This window comes from Gobius niger, assembly GCF_951799975.1.
Source record: "Gobius niger genome assembly, chromosome: 2".
Classification (NCBI taxonomy): domain Eukaryota; kingdom Metazoa; phylum Chordata; class Actinopteri; order Gobiiformes; family Gobiidae; genus Gobius; species Gobius niger.
The window spans coordinates 21,648,526-21,675,854 of NC_136853.1; the positions used below are offsets into that span (position 1 = coordinate 21,648,526).

At 40.7% G+C, this 27,329-nt stretch overlaps 2 protein-coding genes across 2 annotated transcripts in view; both read left to right on the forward strand.

Moving 5' to 3' along the window:
• The window catches only part of itga1 (integrin, alpha 1), a 41,187-nt gene extending 19,624 nt beyond the window's left edge, over positions 1–21,563 (forward strand). Inside the window, exons 4-30 of the mRNA XM_079551352.1 lie at positions 3,786–3,874; positions 5,663–5,777; positions 6,715–6,842; positions 7,437–7,585; positions 7,703–7,853; positions 8,057–8,231; positions 8,314–8,387; positions 9,165–9,312; positions 9,839–9,984; positions 10,065–10,208; positions 10,421–10,672; positions 10,743–10,873; positions 12,781–12,956; positions 13,064–13,215; positions 14,989–15,099; positions 17,894–17,970; positions 18,100–18,226; positions 18,298–18,375; positions 18,454–18,530; positions 18,601–18,690; positions 19,258–19,360; positions 19,433–19,549; positions 19,623–19,721; positions 19,794–19,898; positions 19,988–20,083; positions 20,167–20,280; positions 20,359–21,563. Coding sequence (XP_079407478.1) covers positions 3,786–3,874; positions 5,663–5,777; positions 6,715–6,842; positions 7,437–7,585; positions 7,703–7,853; positions 8,057–8,231; positions 8,314–8,387; positions 9,165–9,312; positions 9,839–9,984; positions 10,065–10,208; positions 10,421–10,672; positions 10,743–10,873; positions 12,781–12,956; positions 13,064–13,215; positions 14,989–15,099; positions 17,894–17,970; positions 18,100–18,226; positions 18,298–18,375; positions 18,454–18,530; positions 18,601–18,690; positions 19,258–19,360; positions 19,433–19,549; positions 19,623–19,721; positions 19,794–19,898; positions 19,988–20,083; positions 20,167–20,280; positions 20,359–20,415 — 3,281 coding nt within the window. The 3' untranslated portion in view covers positions 20,416–21,563. The remainder of the gene's footprint in view (positions 1–3,785; positions 3,875–5,662; positions 5,778–6,714; positions 6,843–7,436; positions 7,586–7,702; positions 7,854–8,056; positions 8,232–8,313; positions 8,388–9,164; positions 9,313–9,838; positions 9,985–10,064; positions 10,209–10,420; positions 10,673–10,742; positions 10,874–12,780; positions 12,957–13,063; positions 13,216–14,988; positions 15,100–17,893; positions 17,971–18,099; positions 18,227–18,297; positions 18,376–18,453; positions 18,531–18,600; positions 18,691–19,257; positions 19,361–19,432; positions 19,550–19,622; positions 19,722–19,793; positions 19,899–19,987; positions 20,084–20,166; positions 20,281–20,358) is intronic.
• Positions 21,564–21,768: 205 nt separating this feature from the next.
• On the forward strand, positions 21,769–26,016 carry kcmf1 (potassium channel modulatory factor 1). Its single transcript, XM_079551741.1, has 7 exons — positions 21,769–21,939; positions 22,887–23,054; positions 23,184–23,323; positions 23,748–23,849; positions 23,946–24,129; positions 24,212–24,506; positions 24,622–26,016. The coding sequence occupies exons 1-7, from the start codon at positions 21,924–21,926 to the stop codon at positions 24,884–24,886; spliced, it is 1,170 nt and encodes a 389-aa protein (XP_079407867.1). The 5' UTR covers positions 21,769–21,923; the 3' UTR covers positions 24,887–26,016.
• Positions 26,017–27,329: the final 1,313 nt, after the last annotated feature.

Genomic DNA, 27,329 nt, shown 5'->3' on the forward strand with positions numbered 1-27,329 from the left:
TCTTGTAGACGATATATCGCCCACCTCTATACTGGAGTTAAGCACATGAAACAAAAACTAGCACCATATATTAAAAGTGATAGTGTTAATAAGTCACAAAAGTATAATGGCTGCAGTTGAAACAAAATTCAAGCCACTACAGACCGCAGTTTCGCTGCTGACATCATCAGTGACATCAGCTGGAGGCAGGAAGTGATCAAGAGAAATATGATTAAACTAAAACTAGTGATTATAAGTGTAAAACTACAACTAAAAAATGTGGTCCTGTTGTGGCTTAAGGTGCAAGAACAAGAGGAATGACATTTGGGACGATAAAATAAGGTTTATCTGATATATTTCCAACAGCAATTAGACATTTGTTAATCGTTACTATGACAGCTACAATGGAAATAGATAGGAATCTAGCTTCCCGCCTCCAGCTAAGCCCGGAATGTTTACAAACAATGAAAGGATCTATAACATAGAAATACTTTATTTCTATGGTCTATATGGTATATAACAAATGATAAGGAACATCGTATGTCTGATATATTACAGTGAATCGTCTTTAATACAAGCCCCTCCCCTCCATCTGAAATATGACTTCTGGAATCTCATGAATACAACATCATGTGACTGTAACATATTATTCCAAAGGCATAAAAAAGAATAATAAAAGAATATCAATATACATGGACGTGACATTCCGTTAGTGAACAAACCAACGCCATGATGTTTTATTAGCATGTTTTAATGTCAACGACAGGATTAGCCAAGCCACAATGGGTAGATGGAAATCTGTGGTGATTATTTTGCAATTGTAGGTTGTGTTTCCCACAACGTAATTACGCTCAATGAGGGTTTCTTCATATACAAAATTGAAACCAAATGAAATCTGCCAGAGGAAAAACTAAGGGACAAAAACTTCAGATTTATGTGTCTTGCACTGAATTAAAATGACAATTATTTTATATTTGTGGCTAATTTGTCTTCAGCTCACATTTTGCTTGCAAATGTAAGAGGTTAAAGCAGGGGTCTCAAACTCATTTGGACCGGGGGCCAAAAATGCGAACCCAGTGTTGGTCGGGGGCCGCAACAGACGAAGCCTTTTATATTAAGTCAATTATGATTTAGCAACTTTTTATTGTTTGCTATAATATAACTTAAAATAGACTGTACATTACCTATCTGCACATTTTTAAGCTTCCAGAGGTTTCCAATCAGCCAAACATTTTCTGAGCTTCTAGATTTGAAATTACAGACTTGGACAATTAGTTTTTTGTAATTAATCCCATTTTGGTTCAGCATCAGTGAATGATGTTTCAGGAGTCAGGTCCAGTTTCTGTCTGTGAGCCTTTTAAAGAAATGCAAAATGTACAAATGTCATTTTAATTTAATGTTGAAAAGCCTGACCAGGGACTGGAGCTGATCATGAGCACCAGCAAAAAGCATCAGCTTCAAACTTGTTTTGCTCTGTGTTAATTTTCACCCTGTCATATAATAAATGAATGTGTGGACTTGGACACTTTTCCAGACTCTGGTGTGTCTGAGATCAGCTCAGTGAGATTCACCTCATGTAAATAATGTGGAGTCACTGACCTCTGACCTTTTTCTGACCGACAGTTAGAACTGATAGGGCTTATATTTTTTACTGTCAATGTTGCTGTCATTATTTGCAGTATTTTAATACATTTCCATATTCTCTATTTTTAATGTAACTATGGATCATGTGTTCCCACATGTGTCCTTAATAAAGATTAAATTCATTGACCTGATAATGTAGCTCTGAGAGAGAGATGGAGAGAAAAGGCTCCTCACTTTACTGTTGTGACGCTTTTAAACACTATGCAATGCAATGTGTTCGCTTTGCAATGTCCTAATGCTGGGTTACACATAGACACGATGCGTTACGAATGCCACGAATCCACATTCGTGGCCCAGAATCACGAATGTGAGTGGAATTGGTAGAGGTTTCACGCGCCACGAACTGTTGCTGCGTGTTGTGATTAATGGCACGAATTATTACGCACTGTCACGAATATGCCTCCTGCACTGCTGCGTGCGGTGGCGCGCTGTTGCGAGCTGTTGTGGGTTATTGGGAAATGTCGCGTTCTGTCAAAAAATCTGTCAAGAATTGGGCGAATGTGGACGAGGTCGCCTGCCGCGTACACCGGGGTGGAGGCGGAGCAGGGACGTCTCGCTCCGCCGTGCTCTCCCTGACTCGTTGGGCTCTTGCCAAATCGGGATAAACAAAAAGTGAATAGACCATCAGCGTCGGGCTTGTCCATAAACTGAAGAAGAGCAATAGTTTTTTCAGTCTATGGGACAGTCACACCAGTTCAACCCCGCTCCTTTCAATGTGTAACACGGGCAAACGCATCAACAAACGCACGTGCTTCATGTCAGATAAGTCCGTGCAACAGCCGCACTTTAAGGGCTGACTTTACTCCACAGAATAAACATAAAACACTACACTCACTGTGCACTCGATCTCCTGAGGATCCATCGAACTTTCTGCTCTTAAACCTCTTTATCCATGATTCTCACGTGTCTGGTCAGTCCTCAGCTCCAGTTGGAAAAACTTTATAATCCACAAACACAGGCCTGTCTTCACCTGCCCCGCGCCCATCACCGCTTGTTTTACATGTCTAAGGTTGTAAATAAGCCTTAACTTATCCATGGTGTAGCTGCTGGAACCACGCGCTGTTGTTTTGGTCAGTGGAGGCAGCGTGGGAGATGCATTCAGGGACAGCGGCGCATCTCCCTTTCCCTGTCTGATGTTTACATTCTCGCGTCCGCAGCAGAGTTGGCGCTACCGCGCGGTGCCTCATGGGAAATGTAGTTCTAACGTGTTTAATGTGATTTACCGGCGGGCCGCATATAATATAAATAAGTAATTATCTCGCGGGCCGCAAAAAATTACCTCGCGGGCCGCATTTGGCCCGCGGGCCGCATGTCTGAGACGCCTGGGTTAAAGCGAAGGAAAAAGTCAGATATTTTAGATTTGTTCAGCTTCTGTTGGCATTTACAGTTTACTGAGGACAAAGCGCCTTTTATCCATCTGCAGCTCTCTAAAAGCAGCTTTCTGTTCTGTGTGGTTTAACTGTATCATAAACCTCCAATTTGCCACAGTATCTAATGAAAAGAGCACATTTGAAATATTTGCAGCAGGTTATTAAAGGCAAGAATAACTCTTCTTTCAGACAGTTCGAGTACAAAGTAGCGTCATGACTTGTATATCTAATTAGAATCAGTAACAGCTGAACATCTGCACAGACTTACAGGGATTTCTAAAGAAGCGTGGTTTTGAAAAAGTCATGTGGTGCAACCATACCATTGCACACAACTCACAATCTCACAAATCACCAACAGTGTGGCAGAACTTCTTCTGGATATGACAAATTGGTGATGATTTGACTTGTTCACATGCGATTGTGTCGTCAAAACCGCTCAGTGTTCTGGGAAAGGAGTGCACGCCGTTACAATAAACCAAAGGATTTTTCAACATGTAAAATACCTGGTAGTTTTCATTGAAGCACATGAAAACTACCAGGACAACACAGACTGAGCAGCATTTTGTTTTCAGATAATGTTAGTCCACTGACAGACAGTTTAATACCTTTGATCACACTTGTGTTATTTGTGTTTCCCTGTATATATTGTTTGTTCCGGGCCCGAGCCCTGCATGTGCACGAGAAAGCTGACAGTGAGCTCCATCTTCTCCTTTGGGAAAGCTTATACAAAGTCATCCAGCCGTTGTTCCTATATATTATGTTTTGTTTATTGATTTTTTCTTTTTCCTGTAGGAAACACAACTATTCCCAACTTAAATGAAGTCAAAGAGAATATGACCATGGGAACCACTCTAGTGACCAATCCCAACGGAGGATTTCTGGTAGGGTGGAATTTGCTCTTTGAACAAATACTTGATATTTTCCATGCCAATAACAAAAGAAGCGAAGCATGCATATTTTTAGCATGTGTACATTCGCTGGACCTTTGCACTAGTGCGCTCCGCTCTGTTTACCGCTGTGGTTTCAAGTTCGTGACAGTCTTCCTGAGAAAGTACTGTATATGAACCCACTATTGCGTAAGTGAATAGAGCATGTCTATGTGGGAGTTATTGTTCAAATCTCATAAAACAGTCATCAATTAAAACGTACAGGGTGAGAGGTTGAACACTTTTTATTTTTCTGTGTGCTTCTCAAGAAGTGGAAAAATGCTGTTGGCGTTTCAATTGTATGCAGCTGTGAAGAGGCAGAGCAGACGGGCAAATGCAGCGTATATGTGGTGCATTAGCACTTGTGAGGATCTTTCAACACTCCAGCAGTGTTTACATGCCATTAGTTAACGCAGTGCTATTAAAGTAACATCTTTGGCAATTACTGAAGCCACCGCCGTGCCAAACATAATAAACAAAACAATTTCCATAACAGTTAACCTTGCTCCCATGCTCTTGTTGCAATAGAAGCCAAACATGAAGGAAATTAAACTGAAAGACCTTGGGCCCGATGTTGTGTTTCTAAACGCAGGCTGTAAACTCGTGCTGACGGGGGCGCTCTGTGAAACCTTCACTTTCAGACTTGCCTCAGTAAATGGGCTGGTTGTGGGCTGGACAGACGCCCGCGTCTAATGGTGATGTTATGTATAACAGTGGTCACAGTGCACAGCCCAGCACTCTTCAATACCAGCGCCAGGACGGGCGGACAGTGTTTCACTCACAGTGGGATAAATAAAGTTTGTAGTTTGTCCTGTAAGCTTAAAAGCCTAAATACTAAATGAAATACATGAGATGAGAAGATACTGTGAATGGTCAGCTTCTTTTTTCCTAAGCGACGCCCTCCAACCACTGGTCTGATCACTGATGTAGCATATGTGCCTGGGCCAGCGCTGTTGTTGCAGATGATCAGGCCCCTAATGTTTTGTTTTTGTACTAAAGTCAGATGCAGTAGATTTAGTGCTTCATTCATAGGCCTTTGGATTTTTATAGAATAAGTCAATTTGTTCATGGTCCACTCATACAAAATGCAGCTTAGTCTGTTAGTTCATGCATATTTATGCTGCATATCCAACACTTATAAACTGTCATATATTTTAGTTTGCCAAATCGGGTCATGAAGTGCATATGGCACTTAAACTGTGACCAAGTTTTCCTTGGTTTGTCATTTTAGTTTTGTTGTTACAACCGTACAGTATTATGCCAGTGAGATGTGTTGGCTCATCATATTCTGGTGGATCCTATTGCATGTAATCCCAGTCAGTGAGTTCAATAGAACTTTCCCTCTTCCAATGTCACAACATTGTACAACCCTGGCAGCAAAAGCGCTTTTCTTCATAGAATTGCCCCTTCATTGGTGTAATACTGCGTCAAACTAAGTAATGTCTTATGCACGTAATAATTACATTTATTATACTACATTTATTAAAGATGTCTAAATGTAAAAGTTATTCTTTTAGGATATTGTATGTTCCTCTAACCTGTTTGATTCACATAGTCTCTTTTTATTAATGAAAAGTTACGTGTGTGCTGTGTTCAAAATAACATCAGTGGACATCTTTGTCAGAAGGGTGGACACTTCTGAAGGGGCAGCATATGAACCTTGTCTTCTGATCGTGCAGATAGTTGTGTTTTGCACTTTTACACCATTGTTCCTCTATATGTGCCTGTTTCCTGTCTCCGCAGGCGTGTGGGCCTCAGTACGGGTACATGTGCGGACAGCAGCAGTATATCTCAGGTGTTTGTGCCAATGTCAGCTCTTCCTTCCAGATCCTCAACTCCATAGCTCCCGCGGTGCAAGGTAAAACACTGTGACAGCCTCCAAATCACACGGGGGGCGGGAAGTGACGTCTGACGCACAAATTAACTGTCTGGGGGTTTGGAGATTAGGATCTTGACAGAAGCTCCACCCAAAGACCCCCGACATGACTGTCTGAGCAATGCAGCAGATTAGAGCATTCTTGTTAATGTAAACTTGTGTGTGACCCCATCCCACCACAGCCCAGCCCTGGTGCTTTGCTACATGCCCAAGTTTGGAGACAGTTTACTGGGGCTGCTCTGTGTTTCCCTGGAAGGAAACGGTGCAGAAAGAAGCCCATGTGTAAACAGTCTATGCTGCTTGCGTCTGTCTCTTTCACATTCCTGTTATCATCCATGGATCACCCGAACAGCTCACTCACATGTTTGGACATTATATCATCAGCCACATTTCTAAATGTTAGGACCAAAACTCAGCCACAGGTAGAGGGTGGATTTACTCAAGTACGTTTTTGATATTTCCACCCCATCAAATTGTATCACAACAAGACAGTAATAAATCAGGACCAAAACAAGGCTAACATGGAACTACATTTGGAAAAACGTTTGTGCATATTTAAGTTACCATGCATTTTTGTTGAAGTCTTCTGTGTCTTCTGTCTATATAGATATTGTATCCCATACATTTCTTACTTGTATGTATAGAAATCCACAACACAGAGCTTACACAAAACGTAATAACACAACAAACTTTAAGTTTTGTCACAAACTTACCCCACTATAAAGATTGTATTTCCTTGGTAAAAATATGGAAACAATGCTGCGAAAAGCCTTATCCCCCTTATCCTTGTAGTTACCATGGCATTTCCACCCTAATACCATTTTATTACTGTACTATTAAAGTATAACCTCTAATAACTCCTCCTATAATCACAGATTTGAAACTAATCACGACTGAACACTGTCTTGTCTGGTCACAGAGTGTGCAAAGGAACTGGACATTGTGATTGTCCTGGATGGATCCAACAGCATCTACCCCTGGTCCAGTATCACTCAGTTTCTGGTGCGCTTCCTTTCCAACATAGTCATCGGACCCAAACTTTCACAAGTGAGTTCTCTCAGTTATCACTGCCAGACTTATACAGGAACCACAGCATTGCAGAACATGTTTGCAGATCTTAGAAGGTTTCTCAAAGCATCCTAGAGGAGGAGATTTGGGTGTTTACTCAGAATAGTGCATTACTTGATCGTACTTTTTATAGCAAGGCTTAAATATCCTTGTAATTCCTTTGAGGTTGTCTGCATTTGGGATCACTGTGCGGCGTCGAACGTTGATTCACTTATTGGAGTCTGCTGTTCCTCTGTCAGCTTGTGTTAGAGCAGTGAGCAGAGGTTTTATTATGGTTACAATGATGGGTTTGGAGAGGGCTCAGTTTTCCAGAGGGCAAGACTGGAAAACTGTCTCACCCCTGACTATGGTGGCGGTTGCAAGTCACATCTTCCATGGGTGCTGCTCAGAGTCCTTTGCCCACTGTATAAAGAACACATGAAGCCCAATAGGCACACCCACATCCTCTGCACAGTGTCAGACCAGAGTGGACCACGAAGAAAATTCACTGGCACAAGGGAGAAATGGAAAAGTCATTTCTAATTTCGTACTTAATGCTTATTCATTCAAGTAAAAACGATGTGTTCTTTCCAGGTGGGCATTGTGTCTTATGGCGAGACAGTGACTCACAATGTCAATCTGAGTCAGTTTGACAACACTCAGGATCTGGTGGAGTTTGTTGAAGAGCTTCCTCAGCAAACTGGCTTTAAGACCATGACTTTTCTGGGTATCGACACTGCCAGGTAATTATCTACATATTTTAACTTAACTGTTTGTGATCAACCTTGTGTCTCAGTAAAAAGGAGCTGTAGTCAACTAAATGTACTCAGTGTTTGATTTGTGTGCTCTTTATCTTTTAGACAAGAGGCCTTTATGCCTGAGCGCGGTGCTCGACCTGGAGTTAAAAAAGTCATGATCACTGTGACGGATGGAGAGTCACATGACTTCCACAACATGAAGCAGGTCATTGAAGGCTGTGAGGAAGATAACATCGAGAGGTTTGGCATTGCTGTATGTACAGCCTAAATCTTTTATTTAATTTATCTATTTGTACGTAAAACGGACTGGAGAGCTGCTGTCCTGCCGCTTTGGGCACCTGGTGCATTGTTTAATGCTGCAAATCAAATCTACCTCCTGGAGCCAATAAGGTCGACTGAACTGAGACAGGTTTATACTCAGTGACTCATTTTATTGTAATTTGATTATTTACTTAGGTGTTGGGAGACTACAACCGACAGAACAAAAGTGCTGAAGAAATACAAAAGTTTATCAAGGAAATTGAATCAATCTCCAGTCCGCCGCTGCACGACCACTTTTTCAATGTATCAGATGAGTTTGCTCTGCTGAGTATAGTGGATGCTCTGGGAAGCCGGATATTTGCACTGGAGGGTATGTACACACGCTATTATTATTTATTTAGAGAATAACTATGTTTTACACTGGCTAAAGAGTAAATACAATGTTCCTTCAGCTACAACTGGAAATTATACGTCTTCTTTTGAAATGGAGATGTCTCAAACTGGCTTCAGCGCTCACACATCTAAAGTAAGTCATACTCAAAGCGACTGAGCATGTGACTGGTTAGCCATATTGGCAATTTAAACTTTTGCTGAATTTGAGACCTATGACTAGAACAAATACTTGATAAACTTCCTCTGTATAGAGTTAATGAGAAGCCATTACTGTATCGCATGTATCGCATGTATCGTAAACATGTGCTGTTACACATCCTCACCAAATGTCTATAAATTCAGTTGAAAAGAAACATTTGCTTGTGGATGTGATGCTTGTATTGGTCAGAACGTTGCTTTGATAATTATCTGGTCAGACACAACACCGCAGTATTATCTCTGGTGCATCTCCAGCCCTCGGTGATTCATTTTGGTCAGCCAAAGACTGCAGACAGTGAGGCTCTCTGTGCTTCTGCTGTGGACTGGTCTGGTAGCATGAGAAGTTCAGTGACAGAAAAAGACACACGGGACAGAGGTTGAATCACATGCTTGTTAGACAAACACTCCAACACTCACTCCTTTACATCCTTTTATGTGCACACGTTTCCTGCTCCTGATTCATGTTTGACAATGTTGGTTTACAGCTGATGATGCTCATTCAACACTAGACACAACAATGCCACGACAAGGCAGGAAGTGACTCTACGCCATTTACTTTGACTAATGAACATTGTAATATCCTCTGTAGCCTCCGCTTAGATAACACATGTCACATATTTGTGTTAAATGGTGTGCTTTACACCGTGGTGCTGCAGTGGTTGTTGTAGGTCAGTGTGATGTGCTTCATGTTGTACATGTGTAATTCCCACAGCACGGCGTGCTGCTCGGTGCAGTGGGAGCATATGACTGGAACGGGACAGTGGTTATGCACACTCCTACAGGATCCATAGTTCCTGGGAAGAATCAATTCTACAACGCAGAGACTGAGGCAGGATATGAACAGCTGGCTGGATATCTCGGTATGCTCATCTCTGAACTCCAGCTCACAATTTACAGACATGTTTATGGCTAAACGGAGGAAGATGACAAGCTAAATCTATCTCTGAGATTTGAAGATTGGCTAGTCTATTTTTACGTCTGATACGTAAACACAGACTAGTAGCCACACTCTTTGAAGAGCTGAGCTGCATTTGTAACATTTTCATTTTGACATATTATATCAACATATCATTTTAAATTACTGTAAAGTTCAAGTATGTACACTATGTAAACTCACTCCTCCCTCTCAGTCTCAAGATGGACCAAAACTTTTTGTTATTTTCTTTTATAAGAGATGCTCTTAAATCTGACAAAACGTTTGTGTGTTGAATTATTTTTGGTCACTAAGTGTAAGAGCGGCTCCATGTGTAAGAGTTTGAACCTGGTCTGTGCAGGGGTGATTGCCAAGAAGCCGTTGGCGCAGTTCGACAGCCACATTTCCTTCAGTCTACTGCTTTGGGTATCTTGGAAGGCACTCTATAAGTTTAAGTTTCTCTTTACTTGCAGGTTATGATGTCCAGTCAGCTTCTACTCCAGATGGAGTCCTCTACATCACCGGTGCCCCTCGCTATAACCACACTGGGCGTGTTGTGATTTACCGCCTGGATGAGGACAATAACATCACCATCTCACAGATCCTGAGAGGAGAGCAGGTCAGCCAGACACTGCACTGTACTTCAGTGCCCGGTCAGTTACTGTTCACTCCCAAGTGACGCTGAGTTTGTCTTCACAGATCGGGTCCTATTTTGGCAGCGTTCTTCAGACAGTGGATGTAGATAAAGATTCCTACACTGATCTTCTGCTAGTCGGTGCGCCGATGTACATGGGCAGTGAGAGAGACGAGCAGGGACAAGTGTATGTTTACAAGATCAATGAGGTAATATTAATAATGCCTTTAATTTACAACGCACTTACTTATAATAATAGACAATGTATCAGCAAAGGACAGTTTCCAAATAACTCCAAACCAGGCACTGTTATTGCCATTTTCCCCTATTCACCTGCAATGTCTCACCGTAATAGCCCAGCCCTAAATAATGTTACTTTTGAGGGGCAGGTTTGTTTGAAAAATGTCTTTGCTCATAACAGGAAGGCCTATTTGAGTACAAGTTCACTTTAAAGCCCATAAATCAGTCCTGCTGCACAGCCCACTCCGACGTGTGCGCCATTAAACATGAACCTTGTGGGGCTCGATTTGGTACCGCCATCGCTGCCGTGTCAGATCTCAACTTGGATGGTTTTAATGATGTGGCCATTGGGGCGCCCCTGGAAAATGACCACAAAGGAGCTGTGTATATTTATCATGGTGACGGGGCCGGTCTGAAGGAAAAATATGTTCAGGTAATGGTCAAAATGCAAAGAGTCAGAATTACCCAGATTAATGGGTTTTAAGTGTTTGTGGTTTTTCCAGAGAATTCCTGCTGGAGGAGACGGTGACAAAATTAAATTCTTTGGCCAGTCAATACATGGAGTTATGGATCTAAATGGAGACGGGATAACCGACGTGACCATCGGAGGTCTGGGAGGGGTGTCTTTGTTTTGGTAAGCGCATTTTAAATATATTTACTCCTAAATTTGAACATTCTTTCAGCGTAACTTGTTTACCTTAATAAATCCTTCATTAATCCGTAATATAAGTGTTAATGGGAGGATTGGGGGGGTCTTTCATCTCCCCCTGGTGTCTCTGGCCAGAAAACCACACATGCAACTTTCCCAGCACCAGGTCGAAGGCGCAACACACACTAATATAATCACAAAGAAGAAGCTAACAGGCTAGCAGGCAAAGCTAACTGCGGGCTAGCGCCACTTAAACTGTATTTACAGCCAAGTTTGAGTGAAAAAAATGATGTCCATTGTGTAATTGGATGAACAATATCCCTCGCACGGACAATTTATGAGTAAAGAACCGCAACATGCTACAACACCTGCAGTTGCGCTTATAGCCTCTAGGGGCAGGAGTTACTTAGTACCGATGGTAGAAGAAGAATTCAATATTCTTGCTTAAAGGGACTATACTGAGTTTAAAAATGTTAAATTCCTCCCCCTACATGTTCCAGCCATGTCCTAATGTGTAGAATGACCTCAGACTTGTTCACCACAACTGCCTCTAAAATCCTGCACTGTCACTCAGAAAGTTGTTACTTCAGGTCTGAAGTGCGGCGTGAGCTTAATATAGAGACTGCAGTTACGCGTAAGACCTGAGGTGGCGGTAGCGAGTATAAAATTACCAACTTGCATCTAGCCCCTTTAAGTAAAAGTGCAGATACAGGACCAAAAATGTGCTTGAGTAAAAGTATCTGATAAAATGTTTACTTAAGTAAAAGTATAAAAGTGCATTGTAAAATGTACTTTATGAGTAAAAAGTTAAAGTATTAATTAAAGAGTGTAATGTGCAGGATTTTTTTATTTTTATAATTTGAATTAAATGAGGTCTAAACAAGTAAACCCCTAACTCAGGTCAAAACAGGAACTAAACCAGGTCTAAACAAGGTCTAATTGAGTAAACCACTAAACCAAGTCTAAATTGGGACTAAACCACATAAAATACTTTTACTTTTAACCCAATTTGAAAATGTAGTGGAGTAGAAAGAACAGATAAGAAGAAAGAAGTAAAACATATTCATCATAAAATGCATTTAAGTAAAGTAAAAGTACCTATAATTTGTACTTTTTACTTAGTTACTTCCCACCACTGCTTAGTTCTGCTTGAAATTCAAATGGTTTCTGTCAAATTGTGCCAAAACGATTTGCACAAAACTCACTCTATGTGACTAAAATGAGGAAAATAATGACTATAGCTAAACACATCTCAGATAGATGACCTCAGTCCTTAGAAGGTTCTGTCTATGTTTCGTACTTCTGACATATTTGGGTAAAGGACACAACAACATCTGAATAATAGTTTTAAAGGGACGTGCGCTTCTATATTGTGTCACCTGATACTGTGATAAGTGGCTGATATATATTCTGTACACCCTCGTATCAAGCATCCTGTGCTGCATTGTCTAAGGCCGGGTTTAGACAGCTGTGCTCGTCCCTTTGGGCTTGTAAGCTGGAGAGCAACAGCTTCCTCATGATCGCGCCGTGAAAAACATGGCTAGATTGTTGGAGACAGGCCCTAAGACCCCGGCCCACAAGGTTTTCAAACATCAGCCCACATATTGTGATTTAGAGACCCAGGTCTACCCTCTCCCACAGTCTCTCCCGGCCAAAGCTGTGTGAAAACTCCATCTCCCGAGAGGCCTTGAGTTTGAATAGGATTTGGCAGGAGGTGATTGCTCCTCCCGGATCGTTGGGTGATGTAATTTGGGGATCTCAGTATTTGGATAGAGACGAATATACATTTCCTATGGCGCACTGTGAGAAAACGAAGATGCAGTGTGGTCGTGCCCCTCTGTGACAGGTTCAGTGTATCTACATCATGCTGACGGTTTATTGAAAATTGCCAGGTCCAGAGACGTGGCAGAGCTCCACGCCAACATGACCTTTGACCCTCCGAAAATCCGACTCCAGCAGGCTCAGTACCAGTGCGAACACGGCAGTCGCAAGTCAGTGTGTGTGACGACAGAGGTGTGTTTTTCCTACGCCGTCAAATCTGAAAACAAGAATGACACGGTCGATAATGGTGAGTGACAGTTACTCGTTACTATATCACTGTTGTTTCGAGGGATTTATCTGAGTGACTGTTTTTTTCATTCCTAATGCGTCTTCTTTCTTCTATTTATCCAACAGAGATTTTCTATAACCTGACTGTTGATGCTCGACGTGCAAAAGCCAGGGCCTCGTTTCTGGACAAACAGGGTAAAAGTGAGCGGAGGATTAGCCGCAAAATCACCATAAGCGACGGAGAAAGGAAGTGTCTGCGAGAGATTTTTATGATGTCGGCAAGTATTCAGCTTTTGCACTGGTTATAAAGTCTTGGCTTGTTTGAAAATTAGGGCTGCACAATTCATGGCCAGTTTCCTTGTTATATTAAGTGACGCAACATCCGTATGAGCCACAATACTCAGCAAAATGACAGAGGGTCAAGCCTTGGACAAAGATATATTCACAAAGAAATGATTGAGCTTTTTTTCCTTGACACAAAATGAAAAGGCTTTGTGTGACACTTAAAGCAGAATATGCCGATCAAAGCCTCGTGTGGCCCAGAACTGTAGAATGTAGTTCATTATTTGTCAGCAGATTGAGCCGAGACCGTAAGGGAAAGGCGTGGTTACACATATTTTCCCCTTTGTTTTATACTTGGTTACGCAGCCACATCATTTTTTGCTCCAGCACGGTGGCGCCGAGGTTAGCGCTGGAGCTTCACGGCTCATAGGTCCCGGGTCGGTGTTTATGTTTTACTGTAAACTTTTACACCAGAGAAGTTACTTTTGGCTGAGCAACATCATACAGCGAAGAATAAGACACGATGAGACTTTATTGATCTCACAAAGGTGAAATTCACTCGTTTCAGCTGCTCTTAACCCCTTCACTCCCACATGAACCGAGCACATTTTCTCCAGTTTCACATTACCCAAATCTAAAAACAAAAGAGCGACAAAAACGTGCCGGAAAAGCAACAATAATATGACAAAAAGAAAAGCAACAAAACACTGTGTGATGATAAAGCAACAAAAAAGCAACAAGAGAGCCACGAAAGAGTGACAAAAATATGACAAAAAAGCGTTAAAAAAGTGACCAAAACACAACAAAAAAAGCACTACAAAAACACGACAGAATCACAGAAAACAAAAAGCTACGATGAGTTTTGTAGGTCTTAGCTTTCAAATGAGGCGTAACACTGGCCTATAGGTGGTAAGCTCTAAAAGCAAGAAGCTTTTAGATTTGGGTAATTCCTAACTGGAGAAAATGTGCTCGATTAAGGTGGGAGGTAAGAGGTTCGTGCATACAGACAGAAAATATGTGCAATCTAGAAGAATGAATTATCAAACAGACAGAAATGTAGAAAAAAAAACATGTTCCAAAGGAAGCTCATAAACTTATGAGCCACTGAATTGCAGTTCACCACTGAAAATGACACACGGCTTTCTTCATCGTCCTAATTACGTTGTAATAACAACGGAAAATCATTTCACTACTTGAATACATATTTATTGTGATTGATACAATACTATAAACCTCTAGTGTCCTGAACAGAACTTCTATTCTTTTAAAAGTGCTCTTTTTATTTTCCTTTTTGAATTGACTGATGCTGCTTCTTCCTTTAATAGTTTCAGTCTCTTCTCCTCAACCTTAACCCTCTCACTGACACTGAGGCTCTTCTTAGCGGTTTTCACACACTGCATTTTAAAGTTTTGTTTCTTGTTTCCCCTTCCCTTTCTGAGAATAATCTTTGTATATGTGCCGGACGTACGTTGTTTTTCGCTTTGTACAATATTTGTACCGTTCTAAATTAGATAAAATCTTCAAATTTATTTTATTAACTTGTTTCTGCAAAATTGTTATTGGCTGATCATTTGTTTAATAGGTGTTACCCTCCACACAATGGATTAAATAAGGTAGAAATAATGCACTGTTTAAGGTTCTGTATGTAAAGCTTTGTAATGTACTTCTGTCTGTAGGAGTTCCGCTTTAAGGGTTAAAATGCTCTCAAACTCTGATTGTTCACATAAAACTGGCCTTTCTACAGGGTGACCGTGTTCCCTCTGTTGCAGGCCAGACTGGACTTTAGGGACCCTCTGATGGTGTCTCTGGATTTCGGACTAGTTCATGAGGACGAGGGGCCAGCGTTGGATGAAAGCCTTCCTCGCACTATAAACAAAACAGTAAGTAATCTTGTTACAGATAATTTGGTATTTAGAAAGGTATTTTCAAAGTTGGTTTGAGTAACCAAAACATTTACTCAAGCCAGCATTAACATTAAAGAATAGCAGTGATCCAAATAATTACTCAAGAAGAAGAAGAAGAAGAATACTTGAACAATGCTACTTGAATGTTGAATAACTGCTTGAATGTAAAAGTAAAGGTTTATGTCTGATGATGATGATGATGATGATGATGATGATGTAATAAAAATAATAATAATAAAAAAATAGATTAAAAAAATTAGGATATTTCCAAAGAATCCACCAAAACGTCTAAATAATCCTTAAGAAACATTAAAACTATTGCTGTAAATAATATATTTGAATGTGTCAATGCTAACATTAAGCCTTTGTCACTTGCTCTTTTACTCACAGTGAAAGAGCAACCGAGTGTTTTCCTCCAGTGAGGAGAAAGCTCTGTGTGATAGAATGACTCTGAGAAGAACAGCAGCAGCTGATGATCATCTGTCGACAGACTTAGTGTTTGCCTCTAACGGGCATTAAAGTTTTCCCACACTCCTACATGCATCGTTATCCAACTTAATGTTTTCCAGAGCATTGTAGCTGTGAGTGATGTGTCCTGATAAAGTGGGCTAACTTGCTCCTGTTTTCATGAGAATTAAGCTATGCCACTTGAGCAACAATGATATTTAAGCCTATTAAGTCAGATGTGAGCTGAAAGTCTGCAGAGCAGGGTCTGTTGTTATTCAAAGGAAGAGACGGGGACACAGCTAAAGGAAGTCATCAAACGGAAGCTGACTTTTTTGTTTCGAGTCATTGTGTTGCACATGATATTTCAACACGCTCTTAGTTCTACAGGGGGTCAGAGAGAAAGAAAACAAGACACAACGAAACAATCGAGATTAAATGGTGATCTGGGTCCTCAGTGCAGTCATATGTTAAAGTTCAACAAAACAGTGTGTTTACTTTTGTTCAGTGGTGGAAAGTGAAAAATATACAGTATTTTTTTTTTTTCGTGTTGTATTAGATCTTGTATGTGTACTTTGTACTCCATTGAACTGAATGAAAAAACTGAAAAAAGTGTTTTGAACTGTGGGTTAAATGCTTTTCCTTTTGCTGTTAACACTTAGCGATGCAGGCACTGAATCTAAAACATCCGGTGCTTAATTAGTAAAAAAGTTTCAGGAACACTCTTGACTTGATCAGAGGCACTGATGTTTTTCCCTGTGGATGACCAGTCAAAAAAAGAACCAAAAAAAACGGGAAATTAGCGTCATGGACATAAAGCAGCAACTTCCTCTCTCTTGGTACAGCAGCGTTTTTGCCTCTTCTGTGAGCTGCATTTGTGGTTTCTATGTTCCACATGTTTCACTGGAGGCTTTTGTACGTCTTCGTCGTGTTTTTGTGGGAATCGGCAAATGTTTTTCCTGCAGAGGGTCCATAATGGTCCTACAGAAAGCAGAGTTTTAAAAGTAAACAAAAAGCAATGTCTTCATCTGAGACACTGAAGAGGCTGCTGGGTGGACTGCCTTTCACCGGCGGGGCGCGTGCACTTCCAGCTGTAGGCGGGGCCCAGGATGTGGAGTGAAAGGTAGTAGCACATCTGGGCTGGGGCCTGGAAGACCAGTGCAGGTCAACAAACTGTTGCCAAGATCTATTTTCAACAGCAGCCTCCAGGGTTTGCAAACACTTGACCTGGAATGACAGGCAGTGTGTGGAGAGTACCTCTGCAGGACTCTGACAGGCAGTGTGTGGAGAGTACCTCTGCAGGACTCTGACAGGCAGTGTGTGGAGAGTACCTCTGCATGACTCTGACAGGCAGTGTGTGGAGAGTACCTCTGCAGGACTCTGACGGGCAGTGTGTGGAGAGTACCTCTGCAGGACTCTGACAGGCAGTGTGTGGAGAGTACCTCTGCAGGACTCTGACAGGCAGTGTGTGGAGAGTACCTCTGCAGGACTCTGACGGGCAGTGTGTGGAGAGTACCAACATCAGCCAACGTCAACATCAGCCTGCCAAGCTCTTGGGACATACAATTAGTGTAAAAGTCTGGATTGAGGCATCACTCAGGGGCTTTGAGTAGCTTCATCAACCCCTGCCTCCTTCAGGGACTGAGAGAGGGCCAGAGCCAAAGAGCTGCTATGTCAAAGCTCTTGGCAAGGAACTCATCAGTGACCCTGCACTGAGGTCACGGACAGCGTGTCATTGGCTTCCAGTCACTTTTCGGTTCATTCTGGCGCTTACCTTCAGAGCCTTGCATGGTCAGGCTCCCTCCTACATTAGAGACTTGTTGTGTCCTTATACCCCCTCTCAGAACCTGCTCATGGTTCCTCGAACCAGGACCAGAGGAGGTCGCTCCTTCCAGGCTGTTGCGCCGACGCTCTGGAACTTGCGCTTGGTTCTGTTGATGTTTTTAAAAGCAAACTGAAAACCTATTTGTTTCAGAAAGCATTTTAATTTGATTAAAGGTTGTTTTATGACCATGATGTTTTGTGACTCTAAATGTACTTTGTTTTTCTATTGTAATTTTGTGAAGCACTTTGTGACTTCTCTCTCTGTGAAAGGTGCTCTATAAATAAACATCATTTACTACTGACAAATATTGAGGTTAACAAAAACACTGTTCAGTCTTTTCAGTCTTGTCAAATATTCTGTTACTTTTTGATTCAGTATAGCTGACGGGAATTTTCGTCCATGCTTTCACTGTTTTTGTATGTTTTCTTTTTATGCTTAACAATTAAATGATGTATTAAACCCTTTGAATACCTGATCCACCACTGTTTTGTTTCCTCTTAGATCCCACTGGTGGATTGTGGAAGTGACGAGAGGTGCATCACTGATCTTTCCCTCATAGCAGAGCCAAGTGTAAAAACGTGGGTAACTGATAATATTATAAAAGTTGCCAATGTATCGTTTCTGTTCCTCAGTTTGGTGCTTTACTGCCCCCCTCGGGTGGTGGGTGTTTATTACATCATTCATTTAGCCTGTTCTGCACTCTCCAGAATGCTTATCAAGGCAAATAAAGAGAAGATAGATGTGAAAATCAGCATTAAAAACACCAAAGACAATGCATACAACACTAAACTCGCTGTCAGCTTCACACCAAACATTAATTATGTTAAAGTGGAGGTAAGAGAATGACACTGCTCTTTACTGAATGCCTAATTCATCTGAGGGTTCATTGTGTGTGTTTTTTGCAGCCTGAAAAGGACTACACTTTGAACAACACAAAAGTAGAGTGTGCTGTTGGATACCCCTTTTTGGGAAGCAACATGAAGGTGGGAGAGACGTTTTTTTCCTACTCATCCAAACTAAATGGCGTCTGTATTTTTACCACTATGATGATTTTGTCTTAGGAAAACCTGGAAGTGAAATTTGAAGTGAACCCAGCACATATTCAAGATGAAATCCAAATTAATGTGACAGTAACAAGGTGCTACATCTCGTCCTTTGTAAATCTGTTATAACATAGTAATACTCAACGCTTTTGTTTTGTGCCTCAGTGACAGTGAAGAGTTAGAATCGACAATGAATGACAACTCAGTGCAGATCTCAATCCCAGTGAAGTATGAAGCTGGACTTGTTTTCACTGTGTGAGTAGAAACTATTGCCCTATTCTGTATATACATATATATATACACACACAGCAACACATGTGAATGAATATAAGAGTCAAGAGTCAGAGGAAAAAAACAGGAACCTAAATATTTGTTCCATGTTGAGTTTGTAACCATAGCAGATCACTCCGCCGCTGCGTAGCTACAACCCGGAAGCTGATGCTGCTCAAATATAAGTTCTTTTAAATGCAAAATGGTTATACTTAAAAAATAATTCAGTCAATACCGACATTTATATCGGTAGTCTGACGTTATAAGTGATTTACCTCAGGTGCACTGTGCTTGGGTCAGACTAATGCTACTAGTTACCATAGACATGCACCAGCCTAGCACTAGCCTAGCACTAGCCTAGCACCACTAAACTCTTCAAATATAAGGACTGCATGAATAAAATATATATATATATATCTGCAGAAATCAACAACACTCTGGATAACTAGGAAATGAGGCCCTACGTCAAAAATCCTGAAACATCCCCTTAACGTCAGGTCAAATGTTATGTTCTGTGCTGTGTGGTCACGCCTCTCTGTTGCTTTGTTGTAGATGGCCAGTTGATGAACATATCATAGTTAAAGAGGGCGAGCAATTTGCAAGTGTGTTCGATGACACCAGAATGATTGGTGAGGAGATCAACATCGCATACACAGTAAGTTACCTGCTATTGAGTTGAATAAAACAAATGCGTCCCTTTGACTCATTGATTGGTATGTTCATTAAGGTGGATAAAACAGGTGATATTGCAACTCCAGACCTTGATCTCCGAGTGACGTACCCTCATCTGTCTCCGATGAAAAACAACTTACTGTACTTGACGCATATCAATACCAGCTCACAGGTACAAAATCTAACCTTCCCCCAGGAGACTTTTGGAACGGCTGCTTCTCATTGCCTCTTCATTCACTTTGAAGGTTGAGTGTGACGCTGCACACTTAATCAACTTTGAAAGGATAAACCCAAACATTGTCAAACCACACCCGAAAAAAGAAACTCTGGGGAACTTTGTGGTAGTAAGTCAACATGCCCCGTTATTGCTTCATTTGTGTTTCTTACTTATTTCTCACTATTTTTCTTTTTTGCAGAGCTGTGAAAACTTGGCATGTGCATCTTTTACTTGTTCTATTCCAGAGGCAAAAACAAGTCAAGTCAACGTCACTTTTAGAGTTTGGAAACCTACATTCATCACGGTGGGTCAAAACAGATGTTTGTGAATATTATACATTTCAAATTTTAATTTAAATGACATAAAATGAAATAACATTGTGTTATTTTACAGGCTGAATTTTCCAATCTGCACATGATTGTGAATGCTACTCTGGGTACTAAAAACACAGGTCTGTTTGTGTTGAGTAGCAGTAGCAGAACCAGAAGTGTAAGTACTTTACTGACTTACTCAAAGTATTTATGTTTTTTATCTTGTATTATCTATTGGATAATATACTCTCTTTGTAACAGGTGAAAATACAAGTTTCCAAAGAGACTTTAGGGGGGATTCCTATTTGGATTATCATTATTAGTATTCTCATAGGTCTTTTGATACTGGCACTCGTCATCTTTATCCTTTGGAAGGTAAATGTGTGAATTTGAATCAGTAAACATTGGACTCTGAAACAGAATAATTTACCATAGTCAATCTCTCCTTTTCAGATGGGCTTCTTCAAAAGAAAACCCAGAGAGTTTTCAAAGGAGGACATGATGGACTGATGTAGCCCTGACCACATTATACTTAATGACAATCATTTGACAAACAATCCAAAGGACTGAGGGGATGACACCATAGCTATCACAATGCCAGCCAGTGCCTGTGGAAGACTCGGTCAAATTATTTATTTTCTTACCTGGGCTTTGACATGGTCTGTTTAGAACTAGTTTTGCTTGTATTGTGTGAGGTTCTGTCACTTGCTTCATGCAGCACCAACAGTTTCTTTTCTAAGTAGAAGCTAAATTGAGTACTGTTTTCCACTTCCAAGCATTTTCAAAACCCTGGGAGTTGCATGATTTTTGAAGAAGAACTCAGGTGCTTTGAGTCCATCCTTTACAGATGATATTCTAGATCCAAAGTATTTTTGCTTGAAAAACAATGTAAGAACTTATGCTTTGCTTGGTTTGATTATGTGAGAAACACTGTATATGTTAAAAAAAGAAAAGAAAAATCTGTTCAGTTGTTATATTACCAATCTATGTAACTTGGCTCACTGACCTCCAGTTTGCTTAAACACTGATTTAGCTCAATGAACAAAGGTGCTGTACAGATACTTTTATAGATGCCTATGATGTGTATGCTGAGAATTAGACCAATCCAAATTTAAAAATGTATATTTTTGTAACGTAATATGATGCAGCTGCCATCGCCAGGGCTAAAAAGACACAGGGATCTGTGCCTTTATACATGAATATTGTTTTTTATTGTAAATAGATGAATCCTGTTTTGTTGTACAGCTTAAATGTACAGAGTTGTTTGTATCATGTATAATTACAGATTGTTTGAAAACTCTTTTTAGTGAACAGAACTCAAAACTTCATTTTTGTGAGGCAATTAATATTGAAACATAATGTTGACCTTTCCACACAACCATTAAAAATGGCTTGATTAAAAATTACTGTTTGACACACCTTAGGCCTATATGTAAACTACTGGATATCCAATTACAGTTCATTTCATTTCCAAACACCACTGGGTAAATGAAGTTGCAGTTGCTGTTCACTGACAAAGATAAAGCTTGTCAGGGATTCTTTAAAAAAGACAAGGCACGCTGTGAGAGTTGAATCTCCACACCATTACACTGCTGTGAAGTCTTCACTGTGATGCACTGTTTGTTTCCTCATTAGCAAGAAATATACTTCTGTGTTGAGTAATAATATGTTTGAAAATAAAAATGTAAATATCTTAATGTGTGTTTGGCATTTTACTTTCATTTGACTGATTGATATATATGATGCTGATGTTGAAAGTAGGAGGTCACTGTAACAAGGAAAGTGCTTTGTTTTAGTTGAGCTCAGCTGCCTGGGTCAGCACTGTGTTATGTCAAAGTGCGCCGCCTAGTGTTCACTGAGGCTAATGCGGCCCGGGGAGCTGACAAGCCACTGGGGCTCCATCTTGCTCGAAAAAGAAACGAAGGTGAAGGTGTTTGAGTTTGGTGCCTAGAAAACTGTATCGTCCCCCGATTTTCGCGCTGGGGAGCCCAAGGAGGGGCTGTGCCGCGGTATATAGGATGTCCCGACATGAAGGTAAGTGCATAGATGGGCCAAAAACTCCTTGATTGCTGTATTTCCTCTGAAGCTAGCTGTTAGCTTGCTTTGCTAAGTGCAAGTCAGTTGGATGTTGCGCCTTCACCGGTTGTTTTCTGGCATTAAAAAGAGCCACATCTGCGACCAGTCTCTTACTTCAGTCCATCTCACTTGACAAGCTGATTTTGCTAAAACATAAAATATAAAGTTATCCGTGGCTGTCATGCAGCACAGTGCTTAGCTCGCAGGCTGTCGCTGGGACTGCGTTACCTTGCGTTCGCAGTACAGTATGCTAAAGGCTAATGATGCTAGCTTAGGGAGGTGGAGTTGCCCAACCATAAGATGTTTCTACAGACATTGAAAAGTCCGAAAGGCAGACTTTTCACAAACTCGTTTGTGTTTTATGCTAAATGGATTTGTGCCAGGCGTTACCGCCCCTGTATGATGTGAACTAGTGGAAGCACTGTCATCAAGAAAACGAAGTCAAAGTCTGAGGCCTCTGTGTCTGACCATAAACCAGTCATTCTGTGGAGCAGGCTGCTTCCTAATGATACTCTGGTGTTTATTACCTGCATGTTTTTAACCTGGTACAAGTAAAAGACAAAGAGGTGAACTGTGTGTTTTTGCTGCACAAATGACACTAATGCGGTCTCATGTGGCAATATAAGTTTTTTTGTTTTGTTTTTGTTTTCTGATTTTGTTCAAATACCAGATAACTCGATCTGCTCCTCTTAACTTGATTTGAAGAATGAGTGAGTCCATTAAGTAGTTATTGTGACCGGCTTATTGTGCTAAATCAGTTGTTAAAGTCTGTTTTTACTACATCCTGGATATGTTAGCAGCAATACTTTCCATTATTATTCAAAACACAGTTTAAAATACTGTTCAATTGTTGTCGGTCTATAAATATATACTTAGTCTTGTCCTAATTTTCTATTTCTTTGCAGGTGTCAGCTGTGATGCGTGTTTAAAAGGGAACTTTAGAGGAAGACGGTTCAAGTGTTTAATTTGCTACGACTATGATCTGTGTGCATCTTGCTATGAAAGTGGAGCCACGACCACGAGACACACTACAGAGCATCCCATGCAGTGTATATTAACCAGGGTAGACTATGGTATGAACAGCTTACTCACATTGACCTGCCAAACACATTGCAGTATGATTGTGATAAGAAATAGTCTTTGACACTTCGAAACAAAGATGAATTATGGTGATTTAGTCATGACTCTGTTTCTACCTGCAGATCTGTATTATGGTGGTGATACATTTTCTGTAGAACAACCCCAGTCGTTCACTTGTCCTTACTGTGGGAAAATGGGCTTCACGGAGACCTCCTTACAGGAGCATGTCACCTCTGAACACGCAGAAACATCAACCGAAGTGGCAAGTTTCAGTTCACACTTTTCCTTGTCTTGACTTTCTGTGTTATATACTGTTTGTATGTTTATATTTGGTTGAGATGAGTTACTTTCTGTTTATCTTTGGGATGTATTGGCCTAATGAAGGTAGAAAAGCGCAATATTAGTTGAGACCATTTACCATCTGTGCGCAGAATATACAGTCACTATATTTAAAAAATTACATTAGACTTCAGTGAAGGATACGTCTGTGTTGATGACAGTAACAATGACAGTAATAATGACAAAAGTTTAAGCCTCAGAAAAAGATATTGGCCCATCTTAATAGAAATAAATTATTTTGTGTTTGTTTAATATTAGCCATAGCTGGGAAATAAAATATGGAGACCTTGTTTATATCCATCATATCTGAAATGATGATTGTTTAAACCTTTTTTTTTTTCTTTCAGATCTGTCCAATATGTGCAGCTTTACCCGGCGGCGACCCCAACCATGTAACGGATGACTTTACAGCACACCTCACACTTGAACACAGAGCGCCGAGAGATTTAATATCCTTTACAGAGAGGATGAAAGTGAAATGTTTTTGACGCTGAATTTGCAAAACTACTGAGATTGTTGGACATTTTCCTTAACAGTTTGCTTACGATGAATCCAGCAGTGTGCGGCATGTACGGAGGATGTTTCATCCTGGCCGGGGATTAGGAGGTCCAAGAGCACGACGGACAAATATGCACTTTACCAGTGGCTCCACAGGGGGGCTTTCCTCTTCATCCTCACAGAGCTCTACCTACACACCTAGTAACAGGGAGGCCATGGACCCAATAGCAGGTGGGCTTTGTCTCTGTAGTTTATCTTATTACTTGTAGGCTCGACTGTCACATATTGACTGTTTGATCTGTGCTTCTTGCAGAGTTGTTGTCTCAGCTGTCAGGTGTACGACGTGCGGCAGGGGGGCAGATAAACTCATCAGGGCCTTCAGCGTCACAGCTCCAGCAGCTGCAGATGCAGTTACAGTTAGAGCGGCAACAGGCTCAAGCAGCAAGACAGCAAGTTGTTTCAGGTCGCCATGCAACACGCCACGGCAACAACCCAGGCAACACTGGCACCGCCATCGCTCCCCCCAGCACGACAGCCACCAGTACAGCCACTGTGGGGGAGAGCAACCCCTCATCCTCAGTGCACAGCTCCCAGTTCTTATTAGCACGGTGCGTACTGCAAACATAGATCATTTTGTACATTTCTACCAATGAGAGACAATTATGCTAAGGTAGTTTCATATACAAACCAGGATATCATTTAAATCTTCCTATGATTTCACAGGTTGAATGAACCGAAAATGTCTGAAGCAGAGCGACAGTTTCTCGAAGGGGAGCGTGCCGACCACAGTCTGTTTGTCCAAGAGCTGCTGTTGTCCACTCTGATGCACGAAGAGAGTTCCTCATCAGACGAGGATGAGCGGCGAGACTTCGCTGACTTTGGAGCCATGGGTTGTGTGGATATCATGCCTTTAGATGTTGCGCTGGAGAACCTCCAGCTCCGAGAGAGCAACTCTATGGGGAAGGAGCCTCCCCCGCCTCCTCTTTGATGTCCAAGCATCAAGTAGACTGTGTCCACTCTGCTGCAACTGCCAATGATAGGCAGCTAAAGCAGCAGACCACCCTGTCCTTATCCCTGTTCAACCCTCAATTTTCTGAGTTTGTTTTATGGTGATTGTAATTTTCGGCCTGTCACCAATTTTGTTACATTGTAAGCAAAATAAATGAGAGCAAGTGGGATAAATGTGCGAGTGCGCTATAGCAACTGAGAGAATGAAAGAAGATAAATCTATAAAATATATATATATATATACTATATATATATATATATAAATATATATTAAATATGTATGAAGTTGATAATCAATTTTCAAACCATTTTTCTTTATCAGGTTATTGTTGCAGGCAGCTGTTGCAGACCTTTGCTTCCTGTGACATTCAATTAGCTCTCCTTCTAAATACTCGACATTAAAAAAACTAGAGGACGGAGGCTCCTCTACTGAAGCTGCTGTGTGTGTTCATGACTATTACTAAATAAAAAGTGCTTGGTTGGGTTACCATAAAGTACTGCATGCAATTATTTACAGGGTGCATGACATCGAATGACCTTGTCATTTCAAATTTAAATATATTATGGAAGTGGTTTCTAATGGCTACGTGAAGGGCTTGATTCTTGCAAATTTACACAATGTGGAAACATAAAAAATGGTTATTTGAAGTATTAAAGGTCTTTGCTGCGCTTGCATTTTAACTAAAGTTTGAGCTGTAGTGAGAGAGCACGGTGGCAGCCTCCAGTTGGATGTTTCTGTAGTGTTGCAACAGGTGTAATAGACTTCAGACAAAACCTATATTTTTCTGTAATGCTTTATCAAGTAGCTGTATTACTGTAAAACAGTTCTTATGTGAAGATGCTCAGCTCTTTCCGGCCCTTTCAGGCTGTGTCTGTACACGCCCAGAGTTCTGGCACCTGCATTCAATAGCATGTTTTTTTTTGTTTGCTGCCTATAGAGAGCTCAAAACACTGCATATTTTTGTCAAATGAAGACTTCTAATGCTTATTACTAGCACTTTTTTTTATTTATTGTTCTCTGATCCTTTAGAGCCTTGAAATTAATCATACCACCTTCATGCCTACATTTATCTTCTGTACAATTCATGGAGATGTAAATTAAATTTGTGCATTAACTTTCATAACAGACGTGGGCAGATGTTTTTCTAAACTGTAAATTTAGATCAAATAAATATAAACTACACACATCTTTTGCAACCAAAATGGCATTGTCACTGTGGGCTTGTTTCTTTATTTTTTAAGATGAACCCTCATTTCATTCACACGTCGAAACACTCGAAATGGTATGATCTAGTGGTAGTATGACCAGTGCCAGTAATAGCCCAAATCTGTAAGGTAAGTTGCATGCTATTATTATAATTATTAACTGTTGGTTTGTTTCTGGTGACCTCTGCTGGTGAGACTTTGTATCAGCGGTCCTTGTTACTCCCTGCACGTTATTGTTAAAAACACTCCAGTGCTGCAAAAGTCAGTGACAATCCCAACAGAAAAGTCTTCTCATTGCACTTTTAATTATATCCAGAGCAATCAAAGCATGTGAACTATGTAGGCCAGACTTAGGCCACTGTATCTAGTGCCGTTAAACTGGCTTTATTCAAGAAACGAGTTTTAATCTAAATGAGCTGATGCACTACCTGCCACCCTAAGTACAATGTTATGTGCTTTGTAACAATGTGGAATAACTTGTACTTACAGGTCACATGCACAATGGAATAATGTCTATTAGTATTTTGCAGGTACATAATGAAATAAGACCCAAACTCTAACCCTAAGCATCTTATGTCTTATTACATTATGTACCTGCAAAATACTAATACACATTATTCCATGTACTGCATAGGTACATTATTACAGATTGTTACAGAGCACAGTACATTGTACTGATTTTAGTCGGGTACAATGTATCAAGGTAGTGTAAAATAAAGTGTTACCCAGATAATTCAGATCTCATTTGTTTTGGAAAGGCCGAGGTTGCTGACCTAACATAATGCAGGTAACACATTTCTTTCTATAAAATCTAAATTAAGAAAAAAGACTTTGTCAGAAATGACTGAACTATTAAATGGCCTATGGTTGAAATCTAAACCAAAAACAAAGCCAGATGTTTTGTTTGACAAACCACCTTTATTAAATGCACAGTATCACAAGGAACAATTCCATTACTTGTGGATAAGCTACTCACAGGATGCACGAAGCATTGGATTGATTGATAGATCTGACTGATTAAATCTGCCAGGAGAGCACACACTCACTCACTTTCACACACACTTCACACAAACTGTCAGCTCCATTCTGCACAGACAAAAAGGTGCCATTGTTTTTCTTTTACCAGATATTTACAAAGTAAATAAATAGGCTAAATAATCCCTTTACCAAATGATTACAAAAAGAAAAATTCCAAACCCTTCTGGATTACATTCAGA

Bases quoted from the DNA above. Each gene is read 5' to 3' on its own strand.
- kcmf1 (XM_079551741.1), top strand. The intron at 23,055-23,183 runs GTATGAACAGCT...TTCTACCTGCAG, and splicing joins ATTAACCAGGGTAGACTATG to ATCTGTATTATGGTGGTGAT. The intron at 24,130-24,211 runs GTGGGCTTTGTC...TGCTTCTTGCAG, and splicing joins GGCCATGGACCCAATAGCAG to AGTTGTTGTCTCAGCTGTCA.